This window comes from Heliconius melpomene, chromosome 13 (genome assembly GCF_056956725.1).
Source record: "Heliconius melpomene rosina isolate 202511_hmr_F chromosome 13, ASM5695672v1, whole genome shotgun sequence".
NCBI lineage: Eukaryota > Metazoa > Arthropoda > Insecta > Lepidoptera > Nymphalidae > Heliconius > Heliconius melpomene.
The window spans coordinates 9,214,241-9,240,163 of record NC_140401.1 but is presented as its reverse complement, the minus strand read 5'-3'; the positions used below and the strand labels follow the sequence as shown (position 1 = coordinate 9,240,163).

Sequence of the window (25,923 nt, the reverse complement as noted above, 5' to 3'; positions counted from 1 at the left end):
CTTGGTGTTTTTAAATATAAAACAAATAATAATGACAAAAAAAAACAATACATATTCTAATAATACTTAGAAATATAATATTTTCAACAGGAAAAATATGAAATGATATATTTATTTATAATATATATATTGTAATTGTTCAATCTGATGAAATAAAGTAACTTTTTATCATAGATCAATTGCTTTAAAGCTACAATTAACTCAATTGAAACGCATTATATGAATCCTAAAAGAAAAAAATATTGAGAAATATTGATGCATGCCTTGAAGACCCTAACAAGGCAAAGACGGATCGGGTAAGTGTGTTTTAAAATACAAATAAATGTTGAATTTCATAATTTTATTAAAAATGCAGTTATATAATCTTACTACATTTCTTCAATAGTAACACTAACTAATTATTTATAATAAAAAAAACTCTTACGTTACTAAATGACTGACAGACAACGTACACAAAAACTACTGGATGAGTAGTTTTTGTATTTAGAAGTTACTGAAGTTTAAATTTGGCATGAAGGTAGATTAGGGAATCTAGGGCAATAAGAGACGATTTCTCGGATTTCCCTACGAAATGTGAACTACTACGTGGAAAATTGAAATTTTCCATTTTACATCTTAAAGTCCATGCAAATAAAGCCGCGGGCGACAACTAGTTTAATATAAAACTATAATATTTCAGTCGCATGTTTTCTATTTTATACAACGAACAAAATTACTGTGTCATAAGCTGTACGGTGCACTATTTTTAACATGCAAAAAGCAGATTATGCAAAAAACTTTAATTATAACATTTTGTGCTTTGAATCAAATTAATTACCTTACTCAATGGTTGGTCTTTTCTTTATTATTGTCGATTAAATTCTTGATTATATAATTGCATATAAGCTAAGTAATAGAAGTATTTTATGTATGTATAGCAGAAAATTATGTATGTACTTATATATGGAAACGAAATGAATGTAATATAATAAATTAAATAGAATTTAGTTCAACATATAAAAAAAATTGCGTGTGAATATAAACATAACAGTCGAGGGTTCAATTCCCATTCGGGGGAATGAAATATTTAAAATTTTCCTGGAGAACGGAAGTGTCTTTATGGGAAACACAGTGTCACACACATTTCCCTGGTTCCCTCTTCATATCCTGCTATGTGCGGATATATTTCTATAAGATCCTCCATTTGCGGATAAGTATACAAAATTATATTTTGTATTTAACATCCGTGTAAAATTTCATATAACATTAACTTGAAGCTGTATTCACAATATAATAACTTAACTCGTTTGTACAGAAGTCAACTCGAAACAAAGTACGTCTTGTACATTTTCATTTACACATATTCTATAATTTCACACGCTAATTTAACTTATTTACAGTATGCTACACGACTACGATACGATTTATTTTTAATTTCATTATATTCAAATTATATTTTAGTTTTTTTGGGTTCCGTACCTAAAGGGTAAAGCGAGACCCTTTTACAAAAACTCCACTGTCCGTCCGTCTGTATGTTTATCTGTCATCAACGTTATAGACGTTAAAAACTAAATAAAATATTTAAGAGGGTTTCCATACAAGAAACGTGTTTTTTTTTGTTTTCACGGATAATGTTCGGAACTCTTTGTACGCGAATCCAACTCGCACTTATTATAGTGGTAGTTATATCACTCTTGAAACTTTAAGCCATTTAATATTTACATACTAATTTTCGTTTTTAAGCTTTACGTTTAAATTACGTCTGTGGGCACGCAGATATACTATTCTATATCTATATATAAAGCTATCTTATTTCACCTAATTAAAAGGTATACATTGAAATTCTACATGTTTGAAATGCACATCTCTAATTGTGCTCATTGAAAATCTGACGCAGTGGGTTTAGTTTTGCCACTAATTATATGATACTAGTTAAATAACATTATTAAGAGGTTAATTAGAGAAGTACGTACTGGATAAAACTTTACATATGAAAAATACTCATTCTTTTTTTTCCTATGTACAGTATTAGGTATATCTAATGACAAATAAGTATGATATTTTCAATTTGTAGCCAATAGAAAAATTCTATTTGAATTTATACAAAAAATAATGTGAAATATAAAAAATCAGCATTATAAGTGCGATTCACTCTCGGAGGAATTAATTATTTTCATTTACTCGCTCTTAGAAGACGAAGCGCGGAGTTGAGTTCCACCACTCAATCTGTAAAATATCTAAAATTGGGCGGAGATAAGGAACGGAATATCTTAATTCTAAGTTCCTCTCTCCGTAATCTATATATATAAAAAGACTTGTCCTCACTGACTGAGGTAGCCCCGCAGGGGGCGCCCTTGCGTCGTCGGCACTCCCCACAGGCAGCCACACAGTGCCTGCATATTTTCAGGGACAGAGTACCCTCTTCCCTACTCACCCGGTGTCGCTGTAAAGGCCAGTAAGGCTAACAGCATTAAATTCAAGTCCGAAAAAAAAAAAAAAAAATGACTGAGGTAAGACGCACGCACAGCCGTAACCGCTGTGCGTAGAAACGTGAAATTTGGACAGATGTTTACTTTCGTAATCTGGACATCCACTAAGGGATTTTGAAAAATTTTAACCCTAAAGGGGTGAAATAGGGGTTGAAAGTTAGTATGGAAAAAAATTACATCGGCACCGATTCTTATAAAATTTGAAATTCAGACTCTTAAAAGTATTTAATTGGACACGTGTTTCATGGTTTTCTAGAATTCTTTCCATAAGGGTGCAAATAAGGGGTTGAAAGTTTGTATGGAAAAATCTTTAAAACGCCACCGATTTTTATAAAATTAGAAATTTAGACGCTTAAAAATATTTCATTGAATACATGTTTCATGGTTTATTAGAATTCACCCCTAAATACGTAAGCGAAGCTGCGCGCGTCCGCTAGTCAGTTATATGTGAGACAGCGAACAGCGTAAAGAAAAAAATATATAAAATATCAACGAGAAAACATACAAAATCGTAAAGTATACAATGCCTTAAGTATAATCTGATGAGTAATTAACAAAGTTGTTGAGTTCTGCATTAACGTTATGTGCCCTTCACTCGTATTGTGCTGGAGCTAAATCAAACTGCTTGCTTCTACATTTATAAACGTACAATTTATAATTTTGTATTTAATACTTACAATAATTGGGGCTGTCGTGGCGTAGGGGTACAAATTATTACTGTAATGCGAGAGATTGTGGATTCGAATCCCACTCAAGGAAAGGAAATATTTAATATTTTCATTTCTTCGCTCTGGTTTTGAGGTCTCCTGCTCCTCTGCCCTGGTGTATGCGGGATATAGCGTGACGCTAAAAAAAAAAATGTGACGCCATCGTCAGAAATGGTTTGAATGATATTTTTATCTGATTATTTTTTTACGCAAAAATCATTATAAAAAATGCAATAATTGTTAATAACATATTTTATTCAATTTGTGAAAATCTTACTCATACGTTTATTATCACTACATTCATCGCTTAAACTCCATTGAAATAACTATAATAAATCTTTTCGCAAACAACAAAGCTTTTTGTTATATTTAAATATTCAATATTCCCGACAAGCATATCCTGTTTCCGTTAATTCTATTTTTCAATTACCATTGTCTTTCAATGATACAATTTACGTACTAGCTATATTTTTGTTTATAAGTCACTAAAGTGTTTTTTTAACTTTACACATCAACTAAACGCTTTTCCCACATAGAAACTTTATTGGACAGAGGGATCCTCCCTATGACACTCCGTTTCTCACTTTCTGCTCAGTTTTCTAGATATTCTTTGTTCTCAACGACACGCTTCGAGTACCAGTACATTAAATATAATTCCTTCGAATTGTAATCGAACTCACAACCGAAATAATCATTGATATTTTTTTAACTATCATAGTACGGTTCAATATTATTTGCATATCTACATCTAGCTCAGCTATTTGACCGCCCGTTCCACTTTAGCTATTTCCCAAAGAAGACTAACAACCAACCGTCAGTACAATTGCCCAGAATTCACTAATTCAATCTTCATTGTCTCAAACAGAATAATTTACGTCGCGAACTCTATAAATTCAGAAATTGGGACGCTTTTATGCAACGTCTAACCTATTTCACTTATGTATTTGGACTGTGGTGTAGTGTATTAAATGCCTTTGCAGTATATTAGGAAATTGTTTGGACTGAACGAATGGTTGTATGTTCGACGATTACTCAAGGAAATATTGCTATATATTTTTTATGTTTGAACTAAACTTTAGATACACGTGGACCGTACCTTTTTAAAGGTTTTTAATTTCTAACAGAGTTCAAAAAATCAGGTTGCCTTTTTCTACATAATTTTACTTTATGTTATAAATTATTCTAAATTTATTATTCTGATAAGGTAAAGCTCGTTGGATTTCGTCACTTAAAATTTTAAGCGCTACGTGCTTAAATAATATGAAATCTTAAATTATAATACATTTTCAACTAAACGCTTTATACATACAGTAAACAAAAAAGTGCTGTACTATGTCTCGCCAGAGCAGAGAATTGAGAATTTAAATATATCCGTCTCCCGATGAACTCCATCTCCTCCATGAACTAATATGGTCTCTCATTTATTTCTTGCATAACCTATTTCACCTATGTAGTTGGCACTGTAGTGGGTATTACCTAAAAGCCTATCAAAGCTTGGCGGACAGTCAAAAAATATGGATTCAAAATTCCGTAATTAAGTTATGCACACACGTACATAAATCAATCAATAAATCTTTTTGATTCGAAACCTTTTCATAGTCCATTGATTTTTTGGATTCATGCTATATCTCAGCTCACATACCTACAGCAGGGTAGGTGGAAGGAACCTAGTGCTTAGATAGACCATACTTAGATTTTGAGACATTGTGTATTTTTTGAGTGCGGTAACTCAACTTTGTCTTGTTACTAGAGCAAGGAAATGAAAGTAATTTATTCTATAGAGCGGTAATAGAAGCCACAACGGTCGCATTTACAGTCAGACGCACGGCGGCTACTAAAGTTAATTAATATTGTTTTAGTAGCAATCCGTTACACGTGAATTAAATAGTCTTTATTATTTTTAGCAGGACATAATTAATATTCTACATTCTACCTCCTGCCTATCAAATCATGAATATTATATTAACGATAAATAAATTGTGTTAAACCAAAAGTGAACCTACCACTGCCTAGTTAAAATCTCAATAATGGTATCTATCAATCATTTATTATAACTTTATTTAAATAAACCTTTGTTTAAAAGTCTTATATATAATTTCTAGTAATATTAAGCTTTACTTAGCTTGGAACGATTCCAAGTTAACTAGATGAAATACTGAAGCGACGGCGCTTACAATAAACTCAGATTATATGAAAGAAAGTTTTTATGAAAATATATAATAATCATGAACGATCATTTCATAGCTCTTTGTAATTTGTAATTCATTTGAACGTAGACTCTTACTAGAAAGCTTTTTCGTAATATATTTAATAAACTTTTCTAAAAATTTAAGAATAAATTACTTTTTTATTTTTAGCTTCGCTGTATCTCGCATGTAGCAAGGTAGGCAGAGGGAACCTGGGAACCTAATATTAAGACAGTATATTCCCCATCTAGACTACTATTTTTTTTTTGTAAAACCTTAAAGCCAGTTAGAGTACCTCCATTCAACGCTCAACTCGAAAATTGCAACGGAATGTCTTGACACTAGGTTCTCTCTACCTATCCTGCTATATGCGGGATACAAAGTGCCAAGGCCAATGAAAGCCAACATTGTATTCGTTTATGTCAAATTTTATATTGAAAATATGCATTTTATGTATTTACTTTTACAATTTCTCATTCATCTGAAGTTTATTTCGTATTTTAAATTTATACGAAAACATTGAAACCGCAAAAAGTTTTGGTCGTTTATAAAAAGTGCAGAACTCTGCTAAGTGTCCCAATTAAGCAAATACGTTCAATGTTCATATTTCGGTAATATATATAAACTCGTATATTTCGATTCGAACGCCCGAAGCTGTTGCAACTTCAATATCTATATGAAAAAAAAAATGTAAACCTTTAAACATGTTAAATATTTTTTTAACAAATGAAAAATATTTATTTATATAGATATACCTACTAATTATCTTACTTATAGTTTATGAGTTATTACTGAGACAGTAAATACGTAAATATGTTTGTCTGGTCCTTTGTTTTTTCTTAATAGGCTGTTTGTTAGCAGGCTTACACTCTAAGCCTAAGATATACCTAAATTTGACATAAAGTGGAGAAAGAACTGACTATACAGCACCTGACTTTACAGTATCAAAAGAATCGCTTGTAAATGCGATGGTTGTCGGTTCCTTCCTCACTCGGAGAAGTTAATATATTTAAATTATTTTTATTTCGTCCCTGGTAAAGAAAAAAAGTCTGAAATACGTTCTTTATATTTAAAAAGAAAAATAACTCCAAACTGAAGTCTAACATCACGATGCATTTTACACCAGCATATTAAATAAAACCTCAAAGTTAATATTTTCATAGAAGCAAAGTTATGTAATCAACGTTTTATAAAAATTAATCAACAAACAAAACGTGTTGCGACCGAAATTAAGTAATTAACTTACCCGGCCAGGTTAAAATGGACTCTTTATAACATGTTTCCTCAAATGAAATCTTGACTTTTCATTTAGCCGGGTGTTACGGGTCGCGTTTAAATATACCATTAGAGTGCTATCTTTGATCTAATGTGAGCTTTTTTAGTTTTAGGCGTGTCTACTTAATTAAATTTGAAAGCATTTTGTTTTGAGGCTCTATGAACATGAATCGAGAATGGTAATTGAGCGGATGTCTTATATCTCTTAAGTTCTTTCTTAATTTAAATAATAGTTTAATTACTACTGATTTTCGGTTCATAAATACGAAATTGTTTAACACTGCTTTGATGTGCAGTGTGCACTATTATATAGGTGTGAATTTAATTGCCTCTATAGAATAAATATTTTTAGTTGTTCAATCTAATTAAACCCTTATTAAATTGCATTAAGACAAAGTTAAGTACTAGCAAATAAAGATATAAATCCTTCGTTCTTCCATAAAATAAAAAAAAATTTTTTAGAACTAGCGTAGCGTATAAAATTATCGAATTCACCAAATAATTAAATCTAACATAAAATAAGGCCATCGTGGCTTGACGGTGTGGACGGTTGTGGTTTCGACTTTTGTTCGTGGAACTGAATTATTTCCAATACTTAACACCAATAGATTGTCTTATTAGTTATCACGGTCCCTTGCCCGCTATATGCGGGATACAACATGAAGCCAATACAATCATAACAGCTTCCAATCATATAGGTTAATCTATAATATTGTTGAATTAATCTTTAATAGGTACACAATACGACTTAGATAAATGACCATATAGCGCTGTGGCTATTGACAGCGCCGGAAGTAGCCAAGTCAATGAAATAGGGTACCTAAATTGTCTTATGAACATAATATTATATTGTTAGAAAACGGAAGCGGTTAACGTTTTTAAAATAACACGATAAAAATTCATACCGTCTATATGTTTTTAACGTACTCGGATAGAAGTTCCACGTAATTACAATAAGTGACATGTATCACTCAATAACAACACTACACACTAGACACCTTCCAATCAGGGCTTCCGCCTACAAGCAACTGTTCCCGTTTGACACAATTCCACTGCTTTTATTGTCTTTCTAGATAAATCTACCCACTTTTACACGAGTAAGCTAAAAAAATTATTATTACGTAAAATGTTCATAATGATTAAAAATTTCAAGTTTATATGTTCACTTAATATATAAATATATGTTAAATATATAATCAGTCTTTATAATGTAAAATATTTATCGCAAATATACTATGAAATACTTAATATTTTAATGTTTTCGCTCTGTTGAGGAGGCAAAGCTCGGGATTTCCATTCTCTACTTTCCGCCGAATTGCTTTAATGGGAACGGAGTGTCTTGACACTAGGTTCCCTCTATCTACTCTGCTATGTGCGGAATACAATGTGAAGCTAAAAAGGAAAAAAAATTCTTTAAATACATAAAATTAAAAAAAAATCTACTTTTAAATCGTGTACAGTTGTTTAAACGATATCATCATTTGCTTTAAAAATGTTTGCTTATTTCCTGTATTAAACTAGTAAAAAAAGATGTATATTTACGAGTACTCGAACGTCCAATAGAAACTTAGCGGTCAATTGCGGTTGTCCTATTAAACTGGAAGTTTCCATTCATCCCATTGCATGAGAGAATGATGAAAAAAATATGGTTTTTATCACTCCCTCGTATAGCTACCATAGCTTCACGCTGTATCCCGCATGTAATGTCTCCGACGACCAATGGGGAACAGAGTGTCTTAACAATAGGTAGTGCTGTGTGCGGGATACACGAGAGTTTTACGTGATTTAATTTAATTTTAGTTTTAATTAAAAAAAATAAGAAATAATGAAAAAAAAACAGCACACACCGTACAGAAACACAGGCAATTGCGGCTGTCCTATTACCCGAGTCGCTCCCATTCATCCGACTGCAAGGGGCAATCGAGGGCGCATTGTGCGATAATTGGCTCAATCTCATGGTAATCGCTTTTAAACCTATTCTAACATTGTCGTTTTAGTTTATTTGATAAGTTTTAAATATCTATAGGAATAAAATTAGCTTTACGCTGTATCCCGCACGCTGGTGGCAGAGGGAATGTAGTGTTAAGATACCCCATTACCCTATAGGGATGCTAACAACATAAATAAATTGTAACAACCGTATAAGAATTTCGATATAACTCGAAAAGAATGTATGACTTAGCGGTCAAAGCCGCCTCCAGCAGCTCGTCTAAGAGGGGGCTCAAATCTCGACACATCCAAATTTTTAAACGTTTTTCAAAATATAATAAAATTGACTGCCATTATCACTTTAATTTAAAACAATTTTAAATTTAATTAACTTTTAAATAATATAATAAACGTAAAATACCAGTATTTAGTAAAATACAGTATAATACATATATATGCTATTAACCTCATTCTGGTTGTTCACCCGCAAGGGAGACGCAATCAAACGTGCACTCTGCAATGATCGTCGCTTGCAATACAAATAATATGAACGCAATGTATTTAACTTGAACTTTACTGTTTAAATTATGTATAAGCTGTCTCGTGGTAGTCTCGAATATACCTAAATATTCTTTGAGCTTAAAGCTTGGTCGAAATTTAAACGAAATTTTAATTGAGGTTTCCTCATTTTAGTTTAGCGCCGTATTCCACACATAACAGCGTAGGCAGAGGGATCTAATGTTATGACACTTTGTTCTCATTCAGACACTTCCGATATCCACTTTCCGCCGAATGGTGGAACTTAAGCTGTGCTTTGGTTCGTCACCTGAAAATTTCATTAAATGAAAATATTAAATATTTCATTCTCTGAGTGGGAATCGAACCCACAACCGTCGCGCTTACAGTTATTATTAAAACAATTGGACCGTTTATTTTGAAAGTGGTGTAAGTCCATTTTTGAGAAAAATGAGCTATCACGTAATTCATGCTTAATTTAATGTAATTTTTGTATATATAACTAGTCCGTGTTTAATTTCTCAAAAGAAACCCATGTTTTGAACAACTTAAAATCGGTCGGTAAATGAAATTGCATAATCATCGACATACTAACCTTTAATTTTCTCGAAACAAAAGAAAATGGACTTACACCACTCTCAAAATAAACGATCCAATTCTAAGTGAGAATTGTTTTAATAATATTGAAAATGTAAAGAGTTTTATATTAGTTACTACTAGTATATTTCATGCACAATTGTGAAATGATCGTGGACGAAATTTTGATAAACAAATAATTTATAGCCCAGCCTAGCGAAATTAAAAAATATACGTAAAATATAAGAAGTTATGTAAAATATAAGTGCGGGATACAGCGTGAAGCTAAACAAAAACATAAAAAATGTTATAGGTAACGCTAATGTCCCTCCGTACACTATTTACACAAAGTTGCGTATAATTTGCATAATACTTAGCAATTACTTATACCTATATAATTTAAATATCCACAGCGTATAGTCTAGTTTTTTCTTAATCAACCGTCCGTCACTCTGTTATTAATTTCTCAGTAATCAATACTTAGAAAGCTCGAGCTCACGTTGAATATTTTATATTTTCATTACATTAACTCCTAGTCTAGAAATAGTTCGTGATAGGTAAATGGTCTGGTAATTATTTTTATAGGCTCTTTTATTATTTTTTAAGCTTCACGCATAGCAGGATAAACAGGGGAACCTTGGGAACTTAATGTTGAGATACTCTGACTTCCGTTCCCATTAAGATACTTCTGTTCCCCACTTTCCACTGAATTCTACATCGTTACCAGAGCGAGGAATTGAATATAATTTATTTCCTAGAATGGGAATTGAACCCATAGCCGTCGTCTTAATACAGCCTCGATATATGACATGTGTGTATACAATATTTCTATTTCACCCGCAGGTTGCGCGTTTCCACTGCGGTGGCAAGGACGGTGGTTTCAGTCGGGCGTCATACAGCCTATCATGATAGACGGCGCCATACTATCCAATAAGGGCAGGTGCATATCCTCTGAAGGGGACAAATTTCTCATAGTCGATGAGTAAGTATTATTTTAGTTTAATTTTAATTACTTAGAGTGTCATGTTCGAAGACATGTAAACTATAGTTATATTTCATTGTATTTTTGTGATTTTAGAAAAAAATATTGTTAAAAAAAATACTATCCCTTATAATCTTATCACATATTCTATTAAGAGTAGGACTTTAACGTTATTAAAAAAGAATTCAAATCTTGCTAAAATAAATTGTATAATATACAAAACTCTTTCGTTACCGCGTGACTGACAGACAACGCACAGACAAAACTACTGAATGTAGAAAGTGGGTATTTGGTATGTCGGTAGACTAAGGAGAGAAAAGGAGGACTAAGGAAGGATTCTTCAAAATTCATCCAGAAGTCCACACTAGCAAAGTATCTCATAAGACATTTAAATATAGCCTATCATAAAATAGGTCCAAGTTAAAAATAGAATGTTAATGTTTAAATAAATTATTTCAAATAACGGCCACTTTTAAATAACTGAAATGAAATGAATCGGATTTTCTTCACAGCCAGCAATTTTCTTGTACTTATCAACCTATAAAATGAAATAAAAGTTTAATTCATAAGTCAAATTTCATTGAAGTCCATCATTAAAGAGTAATTAAAGTTTCAGCTATAATTATTATCTAGATTTGTTATTCTCGGAAAATACGACATTTTATTTGAATAATTTTTATATGTAGCTATATTTTTATGAAATCTATTTCTGGAAGGAAACAAGTAGGCACCACTGGTTACTTAATTATCACATACTTTAGAAGCATGTTGACAAAATCATCACAATCAAAAGGATCTTTTGATTGTGATGATTTTTCAGTAATGAATAGAAATTGATTGAGTTTTTACATTACCGGTATGAAAATCCTGTTTAAAAATCAAACTATATTCTCTTTTCCTTCAAGAGCTTGAGCTTGTCCAATTACGGAAAACACCAGTCATATGCATTACCATATTGTGATAAATGAAAAATGAAATAAACAAGTGAAATTGTATAATCTATGCTAAGATTAGAAAGCTTAAGTTTGTTTGATTAATCATAGCAATCTTAAAAAGGACTGGGTCCAATAGAACAATCATTTTTGTGTTGGATAGTCCATTTTTGTGGAAGGTGCAGTAACTTTAATAGTTTTGAAGATTTCAATCGATTGAAAGTTCGATTTCTCGAACTTTCAATGTATCATAAGATAAATTATATAATGAAAAATATTTATTATATAATCATATTTTTAATTATATAATTTTACTTATGATACATTGTAAATTTTCTCACAAGCCTTACTACGTTTTTACCATAAAATAAGAATATATAATTTTACAAGTCCCCAAAAAAATCAAGCGAAATTTCATAGTCGACTATGAAATAAAACCTATAAGTACTTTACATAATCTTGTAAGTCATTCGATCCCCCAGTGAGGCGTTAACAATAATCAACGTTAGAATCATTCTCTATCTCCTACCTTAAATATAAAGCAAATAGCCTACAAAAACATTTTCTCTCGCTCACCTCATCACAGTGAAGATATCCAGAACGATTGGGGAGAATGGGGCAATAATTTTAATCACAAAATTATACGAGTCAAAATTGTTGTTTGGCTGTTGAAATTTCTTAGTGTCGAACAAATCTGATTTGGATGTAATTTATTGCTATGTTATTTGTTGTATGTATAAGGATTATATATTTGTATTTAATGTAATGGGTTTAAAGTATTTAATTTTTTTGGCTGGATAATAATAGATCGGTCTTGGGGTTCGATTTCCTCTCGAGTAAATAAAATATTTTATTAGTTTTATTTCTTTGCTCTGGTAATAAAGCTAAAAAAATATTTTTAAATATTTTGTAGTTCTTAGTTTTACATAATTCTAGCCACAAAGTTAATATAATGCCTTTTAATAAACATCAGTATGTAAATCCTCCTCGAGAGTTAAAATTGTGTATTAAATTAATTTAAAAAAAAACAAACTTATCAAATACCGTAATAATTACAGTTAACGCAGTTAATAAACAAATAAAAGTAAATACATCATTGAGCCAAAATACACACGGCCATTTAACCCCAAACCAAACAGTCCACTATGGTTAAAAAACGGATATTCTGAAATAAATACATTATATACAAATGAACATAGAATATAGTTTTAGTTTTATCACTAGTCTATTCTAGTTTTATCACTGAAAATTAACCAGTAAACCAGGTTCTTTGTGTTTCTTTTATAAAGACAAACACAACAAGGCCATTGTTGGACATCATTTGACTGTGATGGTTGTGGATTCGATTTCCATTCGAAGGAATTAATTATAAACGTGCACTCTGATAAAACAAACCTTACAAACAAGTACCTTATTTGAAATTTGTTTTAACTACTACTTAAAGTAGGCTCTACACTTACTAAGCGGGAAGTAGCGTAAAAGAAAAACAAAAAATAAAGTTCTAAAAATCTGTATAGTTATCTCTTTCATTTCTTTCAGCATCCCTATACTTTAAACTAGGGTTATGAGTAAAAAAACACGTCTTTAAAATTTATATTAGGCTCCTCGACCTGACCTCGTTTTTGGATAGAAAAATATTAATATATGTTTTTTTTTCTATTTTAGGAAAGGCTGCTACCGCTGCGTTGTGATGCATGAGAAACATATAAACGTTTTACAGTATAAAGAAAGTGAGTATTCATGACAAATTTTATTTAATAAACATATCTTTTTTTATAGTTCACACTAGAATCTAGGAAATACAATATTTTAATATTTTCATTTCTTCGCTCTAGTAAAGAGCATTCAACACGCAATGCCTACAGAATTCGGCGGAAAGTGGGAAAGGAAAGTGTCTTAATGAAGTACCTTAACACTCGTTTTCCAGGTTCCCTCTGCTTACCCTGCCACGTGCGGAATATAGTGTAAAGCTAAAAAAATATTTCGAAATTCTTAGTTATACATAATTCTAGCGACAAAGTTAATATAAAACTTCAATTTGCCAATGCCTTTAAGACAAAATATATTGCAGTTAACTGTGTCGATAAAATGGAATCAATAACTACCGAAGCCAAAATTTTATGTATAGAATGTATAAGATACAAATATGTATGTATAGATACCTAATTCTCCAGATTTAAAAAAGAATACCTTACTCATATTGACCTCATTCTGCAAAAAAAAATATTAAGTGGTTCATTAACAATATATTATACAGTTTTTATATTTTTAAAGTGTTATTCCACGCTTAAAAAGCAAAATACTTTTTTAGAAAAATATTTTGATAATTATTAAAATCCCGCTACGATAAAAAAATTATGTTTTCCAAAATGTAGATACAAATTACTTTTATAAAATGTATATTATTATTATATAATTCAAACTAGTAAGATGAACTAACCCGACCGACCTGACTTAGTGTTTAAGCAGCGGATTACCAAAGTTGTAGGTTCAAATTCGGCACGGACCTAATATTTGTGTTGACCTTATTGTTTGTGTCGGTCGGGATAAGCCAGAGCGCAGCGTTGGATTTACTCTAATTTAACTATTGCAGTGCAATGGAATAGGAACTTCTAAATTTACATGTTTTTAGTTAATACAAAGCAGAAAATGAAGAAAATCATCATACTTTTCGCAGATTTTTCCATAATTTAAAGAAAAAATCTTATAAGTTATATTCGAATACACAACTTATGTATATTCACAAATGTATGATCATCCATCATCAACAGCCTGTTCTGATCTTGGACCTGGCCTCTTCAATTGCACGCCGCGCCACTGAGCTCGATATCCAACTATTTACATTCAACCGTATATATATATAAACTTAAATGTATAAATAATATGCATTTAATGTATTTCTTTACAGCATTCTGCCACAATCGAGACGCGCTGCCCCACTTGTGCTCGCTCATCACAGGCGATGCTCTCCTATATTCTATGTTTCGGGAAAACGCCGAGCCAGTTGGGTGTCCGCTTAAGGGACCATTTTCCTTTACCTACAATAGGTAAGTTACATTAGTCCTGTTGCTACTGATTTCATGTGCTCTAGTACTGGTGAGCCGTTGAGTGCACAGATTGCACATGCACCAGTATCGGTGCGGCATTGAGGACACCAAGTAATTCGATTCGTCGATTTTGATAATCCTTTTTTATTGTATTATGCAATATAAAAGAATTATCGAAGTCGATATCGGTATGTATAAACAGGTAGTATATCATTTTTATTAACCAAATAAAAACTTTTTTAACGAGTTTGAAGATATACTATATGTAATTCAATTTAACAATCACTTAGGTACTAAAAGAGTATGTTTCTAGTCTTCACCGGCGCTGAGACGTGATGAGCAACTGAATGTCTTACTTCTTGAATTTTACATGCTTTCTTGATAAAGGTTTTATTTAAGTTACTTATTTTCTAGCTCCTATTGGATCGAATTCTAAAAATTATAAAAAATACATATTTAAACAATTTAACATAAAAGTTATCAGGTACTTTGTACAATCCCTAGGAATTTTATTAATTACTTAGGTTAAGTATATAATGTATATTGCCCGGACACCACAGGTATTCTATACATTGTCGAGGTATTGTATAGAATATCAAATTATACAGATTGCTAGTAACATATATAATTAATTGCACTTACTTCAATATTTCTCTCACACAATGAGAAGATTACAAAAGTTTGGCCGGTCCCTACTTTAAGCCCAAACTGAAACAGAACTCTGACTGACTGACTTAAAAACACTCTCCTTTCTTTCTCTATATACGTTAGAAATTTACGTATCGTTTATACTACAAACTCGCGTTCACCTGCGACTTCATCCAAAGACAAATGACTAATTTTAAGTGAAACGTTTAGAAATATACGCGATTAATCCGGTTAAGCTGTGTAATTTGAAATATGTAAAAATTGAGAAAATCAAAAATGTTATTATAGAAAGAAATAACTAAGTATTTTGTACATATGACATTCTAAGGACCCGTAACCCAAACCGCAGTTAGATTAGACCGCAGTACAGTGGATTACATCGAATCGATTAACCTAATGTAATATAGATAATAGCATTTCTCAGTAAATAGACTTTCTATATCTAACACAAAAAGATATTTTCGATAAGCGAGTTCTACGAAGTAAACTCTTTAACGATATGTATAATATTAAGATAGAATATAAAACTAGAGGTAAGTAACCCAGTTTAGTTGTGGGTTCGATACCCACTGGAGAAAATAAAAGATTAAATCTTTTCATTTTCCCGATATGGTGTAGAAGAAAAATGCGGCGTAGACTTCCGCCACTCAACACGCAATGCCTCTAAAATTAGGCGGAAAACGAATTGTGTTTCAGAAACGAGTGTCTTAGGTTTCCTGTACTTACCCTACCCTAAAATAAATAGAATATAAATAAAGTCCTCGTCTACAGATATAAAACTATGGGGTTTGCATATAAAAACTGTAAAATTCAACTGGCTATATAGAAGAAATTTGCAACGCACAGACAATTAATTATTAGACTGACGTTGAGTGCTGTACTGTGATAAGCATATCATTAATTACCTGCGGCGAGACCACGCTTGATTAACGTCGGTCAAATTAAAAAGCCACTGCACATGACGCAAAGTAATAATTGCAATCGTGAAACACGCTCGCGCCCGTTTATAGCGTACGATACGATGTCGAATGAAAGATCTTTGCGTAACTTATCTCTGTTGAATATGTTGTATTAGATAAATGAACCCGATTCTACGTGTTCAACTGGACCAGAGAATTCCTATTATTGAAATATAAAGAAAGTTTTTATAATTACTACGTTTTATACCATTATTTTAGTTAGAGTTTTGCGTAGTTTTGCATAGTTTTTATTACGCAATGTTTATATTACATACTAGCTCTTACCTGCAGCCTCCCCCATGATCAAATGAAAATTTGAGTTGTACATATATGACAAATGAACCAATTAAAGTGTTCTTTTACATAGAAACGATTAACATGATGATTATAATGTAGTCTAAGTCTCCGGTGATAAATGGAACATCCAACATAAAAATATTTTTACAATTCGAAACGGCTGTTCCTGAGATTAGCATGTTTAAACAAACAAACTCAGCCTTATAATACTAGTTAATATAAAATAGCAATTACGTACGTAATAGCAATTAAGTACGTGAAGTTAATTCCCTCTATCTGTCACAATTTGTAGAGGCCATGGCGACTGCAAGATACCTGCTTCATCCATCGAGAGCTGTACAGAGGACTCGCGACTGTTACTTAATTACCAAGCATGTCCAGATGTTTACGGTTCGGAGAGCACTGGTAAGTAAACACTTATGCAAATTATTTAACTTACGTCATAATTTTTGGTTAATTGGTCCTTTGAGACTGACGTTGGGAGACCTCACATTACGTTCATAATTAAAAACAGTTAATAAAACACATTTTCGTCAAAATTCTTAAGTCAGCATAATATGTAACTCTTTTTTTTGCTTTGATGCCATACCTTCTAATTCGTGTTTTACTAATGCACATATTTAATTAATTATTTTTTTATAATAAGAAAAGGTTATTATTAATTTATTTCGATTCCCATTTCTTAATTTTATGCCATTCCTTAAATTGTATGCTCAAATAACATAAATTTAAAAATAACCATTCACTACTTTATTTTTCATTATTCTTAATTGTTTTATTAATAAAATAAACTTAAATTGCAAATTACATCATATCTATTCATCAAAACTACACGAAATAGCAATACAAACGAGAAATGCACAAGAATTTTAATTCATATGCAGGTATGTTCATACCAGACAAATTGTTTCACAGTATCCCGATATAATTTTGCGCAATATTAGCCGCCAGTACGGCGTAGCTACTCTGGCGGGCAATCTTCCAGGCTATTGTTTGTCTGCCTTGAAATAACTCCGTAACTTGTTGTTTTACGTTTTTCGTCTACGCGTCATCGAGGAATTACTTGGATTTTCGTTTCGTATTCTAGAAAATTGTAATTGTATATTTATGTGGCGTTACTTTTGTTATATTAATTTCGATATAACTTTTGGGGTTATATTGAAAAAAAAATTGTCAATTTATATTTTTTAACCGTCTTCTGTAAGGAAAGGAGGTTATCAATTCGACTAGTTTTTTTTTTGTCTGTTACCTCAGAACTTTTAATTGGGTGAACCGATTTTGACGATTCTTTTTTTTATTTGAAAGCTGGTGCTTCCCGTGTGGTTCCATTTTAATTTGGTCTATTTCTAACAATGTTATCAATGAGAATATCACATGAGTCTTAAATTTGCACTAGGTATATACGAGACAAATGTACGAATAATTTATTATCACGCCAACCGATTTCAATAATTCGTTTTTTATTGAAAGGATACACTTCATGGGTAGTCTGATGAGAGTTTATTTAGGTTCCGATTATAAGATCAGGATATGTTTTTAAATGCCAAATAAAGCATGAAACTAATAAAAATAAATAAATAATTTTTTTATCGTTACAGTGGAAGAACTAGAATGCTTAGCGACATGGAAGGAAGGGAGCCTAAGGTTCCTAGTGGGCAAGATACACCACAACCACGCGACCAGCAACGAAGACAGATACAGATGTTTCGTCTATGAGAAGACAAATGGTATTGGTAAGATTTAGTCGCATTTTGGTTTGTATTTTTTTATGCTTTTTCAGCTTATTTTCGAAGTGATAGCTACTTTGGTTCGCATTTTCCTGATACTGTTCTGAGCTAAAATGTTATTTTTTAATTCATATTTAAAATTCCTTGTAATATTAATAATAATAAATTAATCTTTATATTATATATTTTTAACAAAAAAAATATATTTTTATAACTATTTCCGTATGTCTGTATGTAGGTAACTCGAGATTACTTTTATGTTATATTTAATTAATTAATATAATGATAACAGTATTATAATACTGTTATCATTTAACATTTTTTTCTTACAATTCCAGCTTCCAGCAGCAGTATGAAGGAAGGTCCGGCGCCTCCAGGTGGCGTAGAGTATCGAGTAGCGCAATCTGGTGACGCTACGTGTAACGGATTGTCTAGTGCGACTGAAGGATCTAGGACTATGGCTTTGAAAAGAGGTAATTGGATATTTATCTACGCTAGTTTTCGCGTTCAAATTTGTTTGTCTATAATACAAAGGAAAATCGCACTTTTTTTCGTTCCATTAGGTAAGAAATCCTCTCTAAGGTGAAAAATAATAACAATGGTTTTGCTTTCAGTTTCAGTCAGGTTCAACTGTCAGTTCCCCACCTGGATGACGTTCTCCAGCACCTGGCACACATTAGACTTCAGCAGTAACTACACGTTCTCACAACGTAACGCCACTCTGCGCATTACAAACCAAACCGGTGTGGAAATTAAAGTTTACTGTGTTAACGTTAAAGCAACATCGCCGAGCGGGAATTCTGTCGCTCTGGTCGCTCATTGGCAACATCATTGGTGAGATATACCTAAGTGCTATTTTAGAAAATATTTATTTCTTCAGGGTAATTAAATTAGGCGGCGTTTAGCTCCGCTGCTTTATAATTCTGGAAATAAGTGAAAATTTATATAGTTCATGTCCAGTTACTTAGTCATAAAATAGAGAGAATTTAAGTGAATGAAAAAGAAATCATACATTTAAGTTAGTATATAATTAAAAAACAGCGAACATAAAATTGTACCTACTAAAAATACGAACGCAGTATACATTTTGCATATAGCAAGAGGTATTCAGTAATTAATAATTAGCCTAAACAAATTACCTTAATCTCTATTTTCCAGTGTATCCCGCTACGTATGTGTAGTACTCTACCGTCGCGATACATACATCGCTGAGCTCCAGCGTGGGTCGCCCACCAGTCGACCAGATGAGGCGTGTTCCACCTCACATTTCAATGCTATGACCGCGTCTTATGTTACATTAGTTGGTGAGTGGGTTATTTTTCTTGTTTTTATTTTTTAAGTAAGAATTTTGCGTTTAACGAAAAGAGCAATTTTAAATGTGATTAATGTAATTAAGAAATAACAATTATTTATTAATTTACAGCCAGCAACCCCGAATCTAAAGAATGCCCGTACGCTGGCAAATACGCTATATCAAACCACCGGCACAAGCGAAGTTTTCTCAAAGAGCGAAATAGGACAAAGCGTGAGAAAGCAATGTTTCAACATAATCGTAGGCTAAACCACACGAGACTGTTCAATTTTAGTATAAGCAATATGTCGGAGACTCCCATCCTGAGGAGTAGGAGGCATTCGGAATGCGGAGTGTACAGTAAACTGGAGGTTGGATGCAATTCTGCTAAAAATATGGAATTTTATTCTACATGTGATAGTAAAGAAGCTGTTACGGGTATGTAATTTTTTAACTTCATGCTTAATTTCGTGTATACCAGGTAGACAGGTCCACCTGCTATAGACCTAGTGTCCCGACACGCCGTTTTCCTCTTTCCTTCTGAATTCGAGACGTTGCGTGTTGAGTGACGGAACTAAGCGCTGTAGTTGGTTTTCATTGGTCCCCAGTGGAGATCGAACTGATTATTTTTCTATTTACCGCCCAAATAAATATTAAGCATTAACTTGTCTTTAGTTTTGACTAATAACATTAGGGAAACGAAAATATGTAAAATATAATCTCTTAATCAGATTAGAACCCACATACAGTGTTGTGTAGTCCGTCTCGTCCCATTAGCAACGAGGAAGCCGCTTATTAATTAAAAGATTATAAAAATACCTTGTATCAATTTAGGTCAATGTCATATAGAATTAAATATTAATAATAATCGTTATTGTGACTATTAAGAAAACCACAACTCTTATTGATGTGGGTACTTAGTGTAATTGAGGTCAATGAACTTATGATGTTTAGATTCGAATAATATACTGAAGGGATATCGGAGAAGATATTCCTTATTTTCTGAAGAAGTTTGGTAAAAATATTTTTTAATTGTGAGATGGATTATCCATAAAAATATAAGAAAGAAATACTAAATTATGAAATGTATTAAACGTTTCAAAAATTAATTCGACTGTTTCATTTATTATGTGTAATAATCAAAAAATCAATAAATTTATTAAAATTATTTTCAAAGATTCCGATTTAAAGTTGAAGCATATAATCATTTAAACTCTTTTTCCTATATAAATTAAAAAATTACAATACATACCTTCCAGCATACACATGTCACGGCGGTTGGTACGAGGGAGGAGCGTCATTCGTAGTAACAACGCCCATAACGAGAGACAGTACGGCTGCAAGACGGTACTGCTTTGTGTCGAGAGACGCGAGAGACGGAGCACTCACTGTAGCCAGGTCAGCTGCTAACTGCGAGAGAATTGTCAACGAGGAAGACGCTGTGCTGTTTGATGCTGGGTTTACTGGTAAGATTATCAACCAATCCATCAATGAATCGAGTGACTGACAGATGACGTATAGCGAAAACTGTTAAATTAAAAAAAAACAGTTTATAGACGCGATGGATATGAACTCCCAACCACCTTATTTTATTCAAATTTCAAGTATCATCATGTCCTGCTCTGGTAAGGCACTACAGTGGCGAGACTTTACTACTTTGTATCACGAGACGCAATCACGCGAGGCATAGCTCTCACTGTAGCGAGGTCAGCTAGTAATTGAGAGAGAATTGTCAATGAGGAGGACGGTAGGAAATATGTTTGTAGCTTTTCGTTATACCATATTAAACTTTGTAACTAAAAAACATCTTACTCTACAGAAATAAAATTCAGGGAGTCATTTAAAGCTGTAATATATTATTTATTTCTTAATCATTTATTTTAAGATGTTTATTTTAGGTAAATGCCAAGACGAACTGAACAGCCAGCCTCTACAAAGAATACCCTCTCCGTATACAATTTGCATGGCACCTATAATACTGCACTATATCATACCTAGGTGATTCAAAACTTAGTGATACACTCATACACTGTTGTAATTAAATGCTTAGATAAACAAAAATGTTCATTTCATACATTATTATATTATTTATTGAACTTGCTCATCACGTTTATTATAAGTTAGTTTTATTTTATATGTATGTATTTAGTTTAAATTAGAATTTTATTGTTAAATTGAAAAATAATAATTAATTAAAATATTGCTATTAAATATAACAAATGATGTTATAATAATTTCAATTTTAAACAAAGGACTTACAAAATTTGAGATTTAAAAAAATTATCTTGAATGCAAAATGTTCATTTGATTTTTTAAACTTTTCTATACACACAAATATTGTAACAATTTTAATATTATAACCCCTTTTAACGTAACCTCATATTTAAACTTTCAAATACTTTATACGTTTACTGATATATACAAACTTTTTAAAGTATTCAATAGGAATAACAGTAGCAAAATAAAAAATATATTGATCCTAAAAAAAATCTTCACAATGTCGTTTTTTTAAAATAATATTAAAAAGTTTCTTTATTATTTTGACATGTGTGACCGAAATGGATTCGAAAATAGAAAATTAAAAAAAAACATTTTAAGTTGCACTGTTGTTCCTATTGTGTATGAATATTCTTAGAATAGTAATCATCATACTCCCGCAACTTTAATACAAAATTAATATGTAGCCTAATAAACAATTGTTTCTTATATTGTATTGAGTAATAATTGTTGACTGTATTCAGTATTTCAGATATTTGTCACATTATTTCTAAATATAGAGTGGTGCAAATGGTTGTGAATTAAATGTTTAAAATACCGATGGAGAGAGCATCTTGAGTTTGTTAAAACATTAGAAGTATGTAACAAATAAGAAATAACGAAAATGTGTATTGTTTAAAGAAAATTTGCTTAAATAATAAATGATAAAAAAAATATCAATTAAACTTCAAAGTAACGTTTGTCATTTAATACAGATTATAAAAATTCGCTATAAATAAAACTAATTAGTTTGTCTTTTTATCGTTGATATGTGAATAAGCTCTTTTTCTAACACTTTATATCTTTTGTACCTTTTAACAGAGATTTTATATTAATTCTTTAAGTTAATACTGTCTGAAATTCACAAAAACTTATATAAATCTTTATTATAATTTTTATTTTACCGACATTTTATATTTTATCATTCAATTAATCAACATTTACTAGCACGTTAATTATTTAATTAGCTTAAATAATGAGGATAACGCTTAATACCTAACTTTCATTAGACTCGTTATAAATCCATAATCATTTATCACGTATAATTCTACAAAACGTAAAATAAGGAAAAGATTATCTTTTTTATCTATATCTATATATAATTAGACAAATATTGTCTTAGAATAAAATATGTAGTCATTTATGAAGCACTTTAATTGTAATATTTTAAACTTTAATATTATTTTTTTCAAATATTTAAAATTTCATTGATTTTAAAACTATTCAGCATTAATTTGATATGATTACGATATTGTCTAAGATATTTTGTAACTCGCTTTACATTTTTTAAAGTATTAAATATTATCACAGGTCAAAAATAGCCCAGTACTAGGCGTAAATCTTTATTATCAATTTGGTGAGTCGAATTGCATTTATCCATTTTTATAACTATATATAACTAACATTAGAATTGCTTTTCTTATAGGGTGCACATATAACTAAATCGATAGGTATATTTTACTGTACGAACCAAATTTGTAATTTTAAAAAATATATGTATGCCACTCGACTCTTCAATCTATTCTGATTAAAACAATTCAGATTTTATCATCATTTAATATCTATTAGAATAAATAAAAATATTTTAGCTTTAAACGAACAGCATCGAAGACTGTATATCTTTCAAAATATACCATTTACAATATTTTGCTTGAAATATTAAATTATGATATATCTACTGTGGTTTAATTGAAGAGGTTTTCACGGTTACAACGTTTGTCATACAAATTAAACGCGAAGCTTAGATAATGTGTACAAAGTTATTATAGCGTTCTATGCGTAGCTAGAATAATTTAGCGTCATTTTACCTCCCATGCTAAGTTATATTTTGGTCATGCACTTAATATATTTTTGTGTAAAAAATTTTTTCATTACTGTATTGTTAATCAGGGAGCGAAACTTAAATTTTCTTTCATTATATAATTATCGATTGTTTTATTTTAGTAACGTTTTCCATTTATTTGTATAGGCAATGAGTATTTTTATATTAAGTATATTCTTACTCGACTATTTAAATGCATTCATATATTAAGTATGTATGTGTTTCGCTGTCTGATAACAAATGCTATAACTGATTACTTTATGTGGGATTAAGTATATTTTATTCTAAAAGAAACAGATATTTATTTTATTATTACTGCATTAATAAGTCATTTCAGCTTTTATTATAATTATTATTGCTCAAGTAATTTTTATAGCTATTTTTTTTTGTTAAGCTTGCACACTTGCTTTCTTACCCTTTTTCTAGGAAATTGTGATTGAGCACAATATCGGCCGTGTTACAGTAGAGTAACAATATTCTTATTGTTAGTTTTCCGTTGAATTTGTTTTTTTATTCCGTATTATCATAATTGACTTTTTGTAATAAAAATATAAAATAAAAAAAATAGAATAACATTTTAAATCTTACATATTTAACCATTTCTATTGTACAACAGATAACAGTCATGCACTGATTTTGAAAAATTGTTTTTGAACTTTCTAAATAACAGTATAACTTGCATTTTAAAAATTATTATAAAATTATGTTAAAATTTATAATAAACAGAAACCGATAAACGTTCTATTGCAAATATGTATTTCATTATCAAACTAATACTAATTTCACACATCGAGCTTAGATAGTGTACTCATTTTAAAAAAATGTTTATCGGTTTTTTGTTTTAATAAATTCAGCTTAAACTGTAATACGGCGTCTCTTATAATATATACACACATTTGTTACAACGCACCATTTGATGGTCGCTACCACTAGGGACATACATCACGTTTTGATTACATTTTAAATTCTTTCTTACTTAAATATTAAAAAATGATTTTAATATTATTTTAAGCGTAATAACTGATTTTTATTATCTGTTTACTTTTATAATTTTCTTGATAATTGGTGATAATTTAAAAAATAACTGATGTCTGTCCCCAGCATTATAGTTAATAATATGTATTTGTTACAATTTTTCTAAGGAAAGCAATGTTTTCCTTCATCAAGCAATACTAAGGATAAATTAGTTTTTAGAATATACATTTAGATTAAGCAACAAACGAATACTCATTTTGAGATCAATGTATAGTTAACTAGATAGTTAAGGTAAATTAGTTATAAAATCGCGACAGCAATAATATATTTGTATTTATAGCTATTGAGCGTTAAATTTTTAATAGTTGGTAGGTAGACAGTTGTGAATAATTGAGCTAGTGTTGTTATTTTTTATTGTGACAGATAAAATATTTCCTGTTAAGGGAAATGAGCAAACGAAAGTGATCTTTTAAACATGTATAATGTTTTAAGGGTTGCTTTCTGAGGACACACTGTCATCGTGGTTTACATCGTGTGATATAGATACATTTAATTAAGTATATAGTCGTCAGCATGGATTATAATAAACTGCAAAATAATGTTGACTTTTATTTATTTACCATTATCTTTCTTTTTAATAATGAAATTTTAAGTAATTCGAATAAGAGAAAATATACTACGAAATCTAGCTTTTTCTTATGCTGACTTCCAAATTATTTTTCTTGTCACTCAATGATATTTTGAGAAAATTCTTCAAATCAGCTTCACGCTGTAGGCACACAGGTAGGCAGAGGGAACCTAGTGCTAAGACACTCCGTTCCCCACTTGCTGCCGAATTCTAGAGGCATTGCGTGTTGAGTGGCGGAACTCAACGCCACTCTTTGCCTCGACACCGTAGCTATGAAATGATAATATAAATGTAGATAAATAATTTATTTCCTAGAGTGGGGATCGAACCCACAATCGTCACATTACAATCACACCCTTGTACCGCTGCGTCATGATGGCCTCAATTCAAGGCCAAGTAAATTCTTAATAATAAATTATGTTATAAGTATATTCAATTATCAAGGATTGATTAGCAAAAGAAAGTAATATAAACTCACGGGTATATCCAGATAGGATATTCAGTCTTTTGAATATTTTTTTTGCTAATTTTGTCTTTATAAGTTATATAAAACCAATTTGATATCTACAAGCCTCTTTCAATGAGTAGGGATATGATAATCACCTTTATAGTGAATCAACTTATAATTTTGTATTATATATAGTTGGGAGACTTCTGTGCTACAAATGTCAACTGTCAAATATAGTACTGCAATGTGTCAAT

General features: G+C 31.0%; 1 protein-coding gene across 2 annotated transcripts in view; it reads left to right on the top strand.

Moving 5' to 3' along the window:
- Positions 1–25,192, top strand: part of LOC146532875 (uncharacterized) — a 92,529-nt gene extending 67,337 nt beyond the window's left edge. The window contains exons 3-13 of one of the 2 annotated variants that reach the window (XM_085196279.1): positions 10,501–10,639; positions 13,237–13,301; positions 14,480–14,618; positions 16,815–16,927; positions 18,121–18,249; positions 18,588–18,722; positions 18,864–19,083; positions 19,408–19,553; positions 19,673–19,978; positions 20,800–21,006; positions 21,439–25,192. In XM_085196279.1, coding sequence (XP_085052405.1) covers positions 10,501–10,639; positions 13,237–13,301; positions 14,480–14,618; positions 16,815–16,927; positions 18,121–18,249; positions 18,588–18,722; positions 18,864–19,083; positions 19,408–19,553; positions 19,673–19,978; positions 20,800–21,006; positions 21,439–21,542 — 1,703 coding nt within the window. In that variant the 3' untranslated portion in view covers positions 21,543–25,192. Of the gene's footprint in view, positions 1–10,500; positions 10,640–13,236; positions 13,302–14,479; positions 14,619–16,814; positions 16,928–18,120; positions 18,256–18,587; positions 18,723–18,863; positions 19,084–19,407; positions 19,554–19,672; positions 19,979–20,799; positions 21,007–21,438 lie in introns of both variants that reach the window. The other variant, XM_085196278.1, reaches the window with a different exon arrangement.
- The last annotated feature ends 731 nt before the right edge of the window (positions 25,193–25,923 follow it).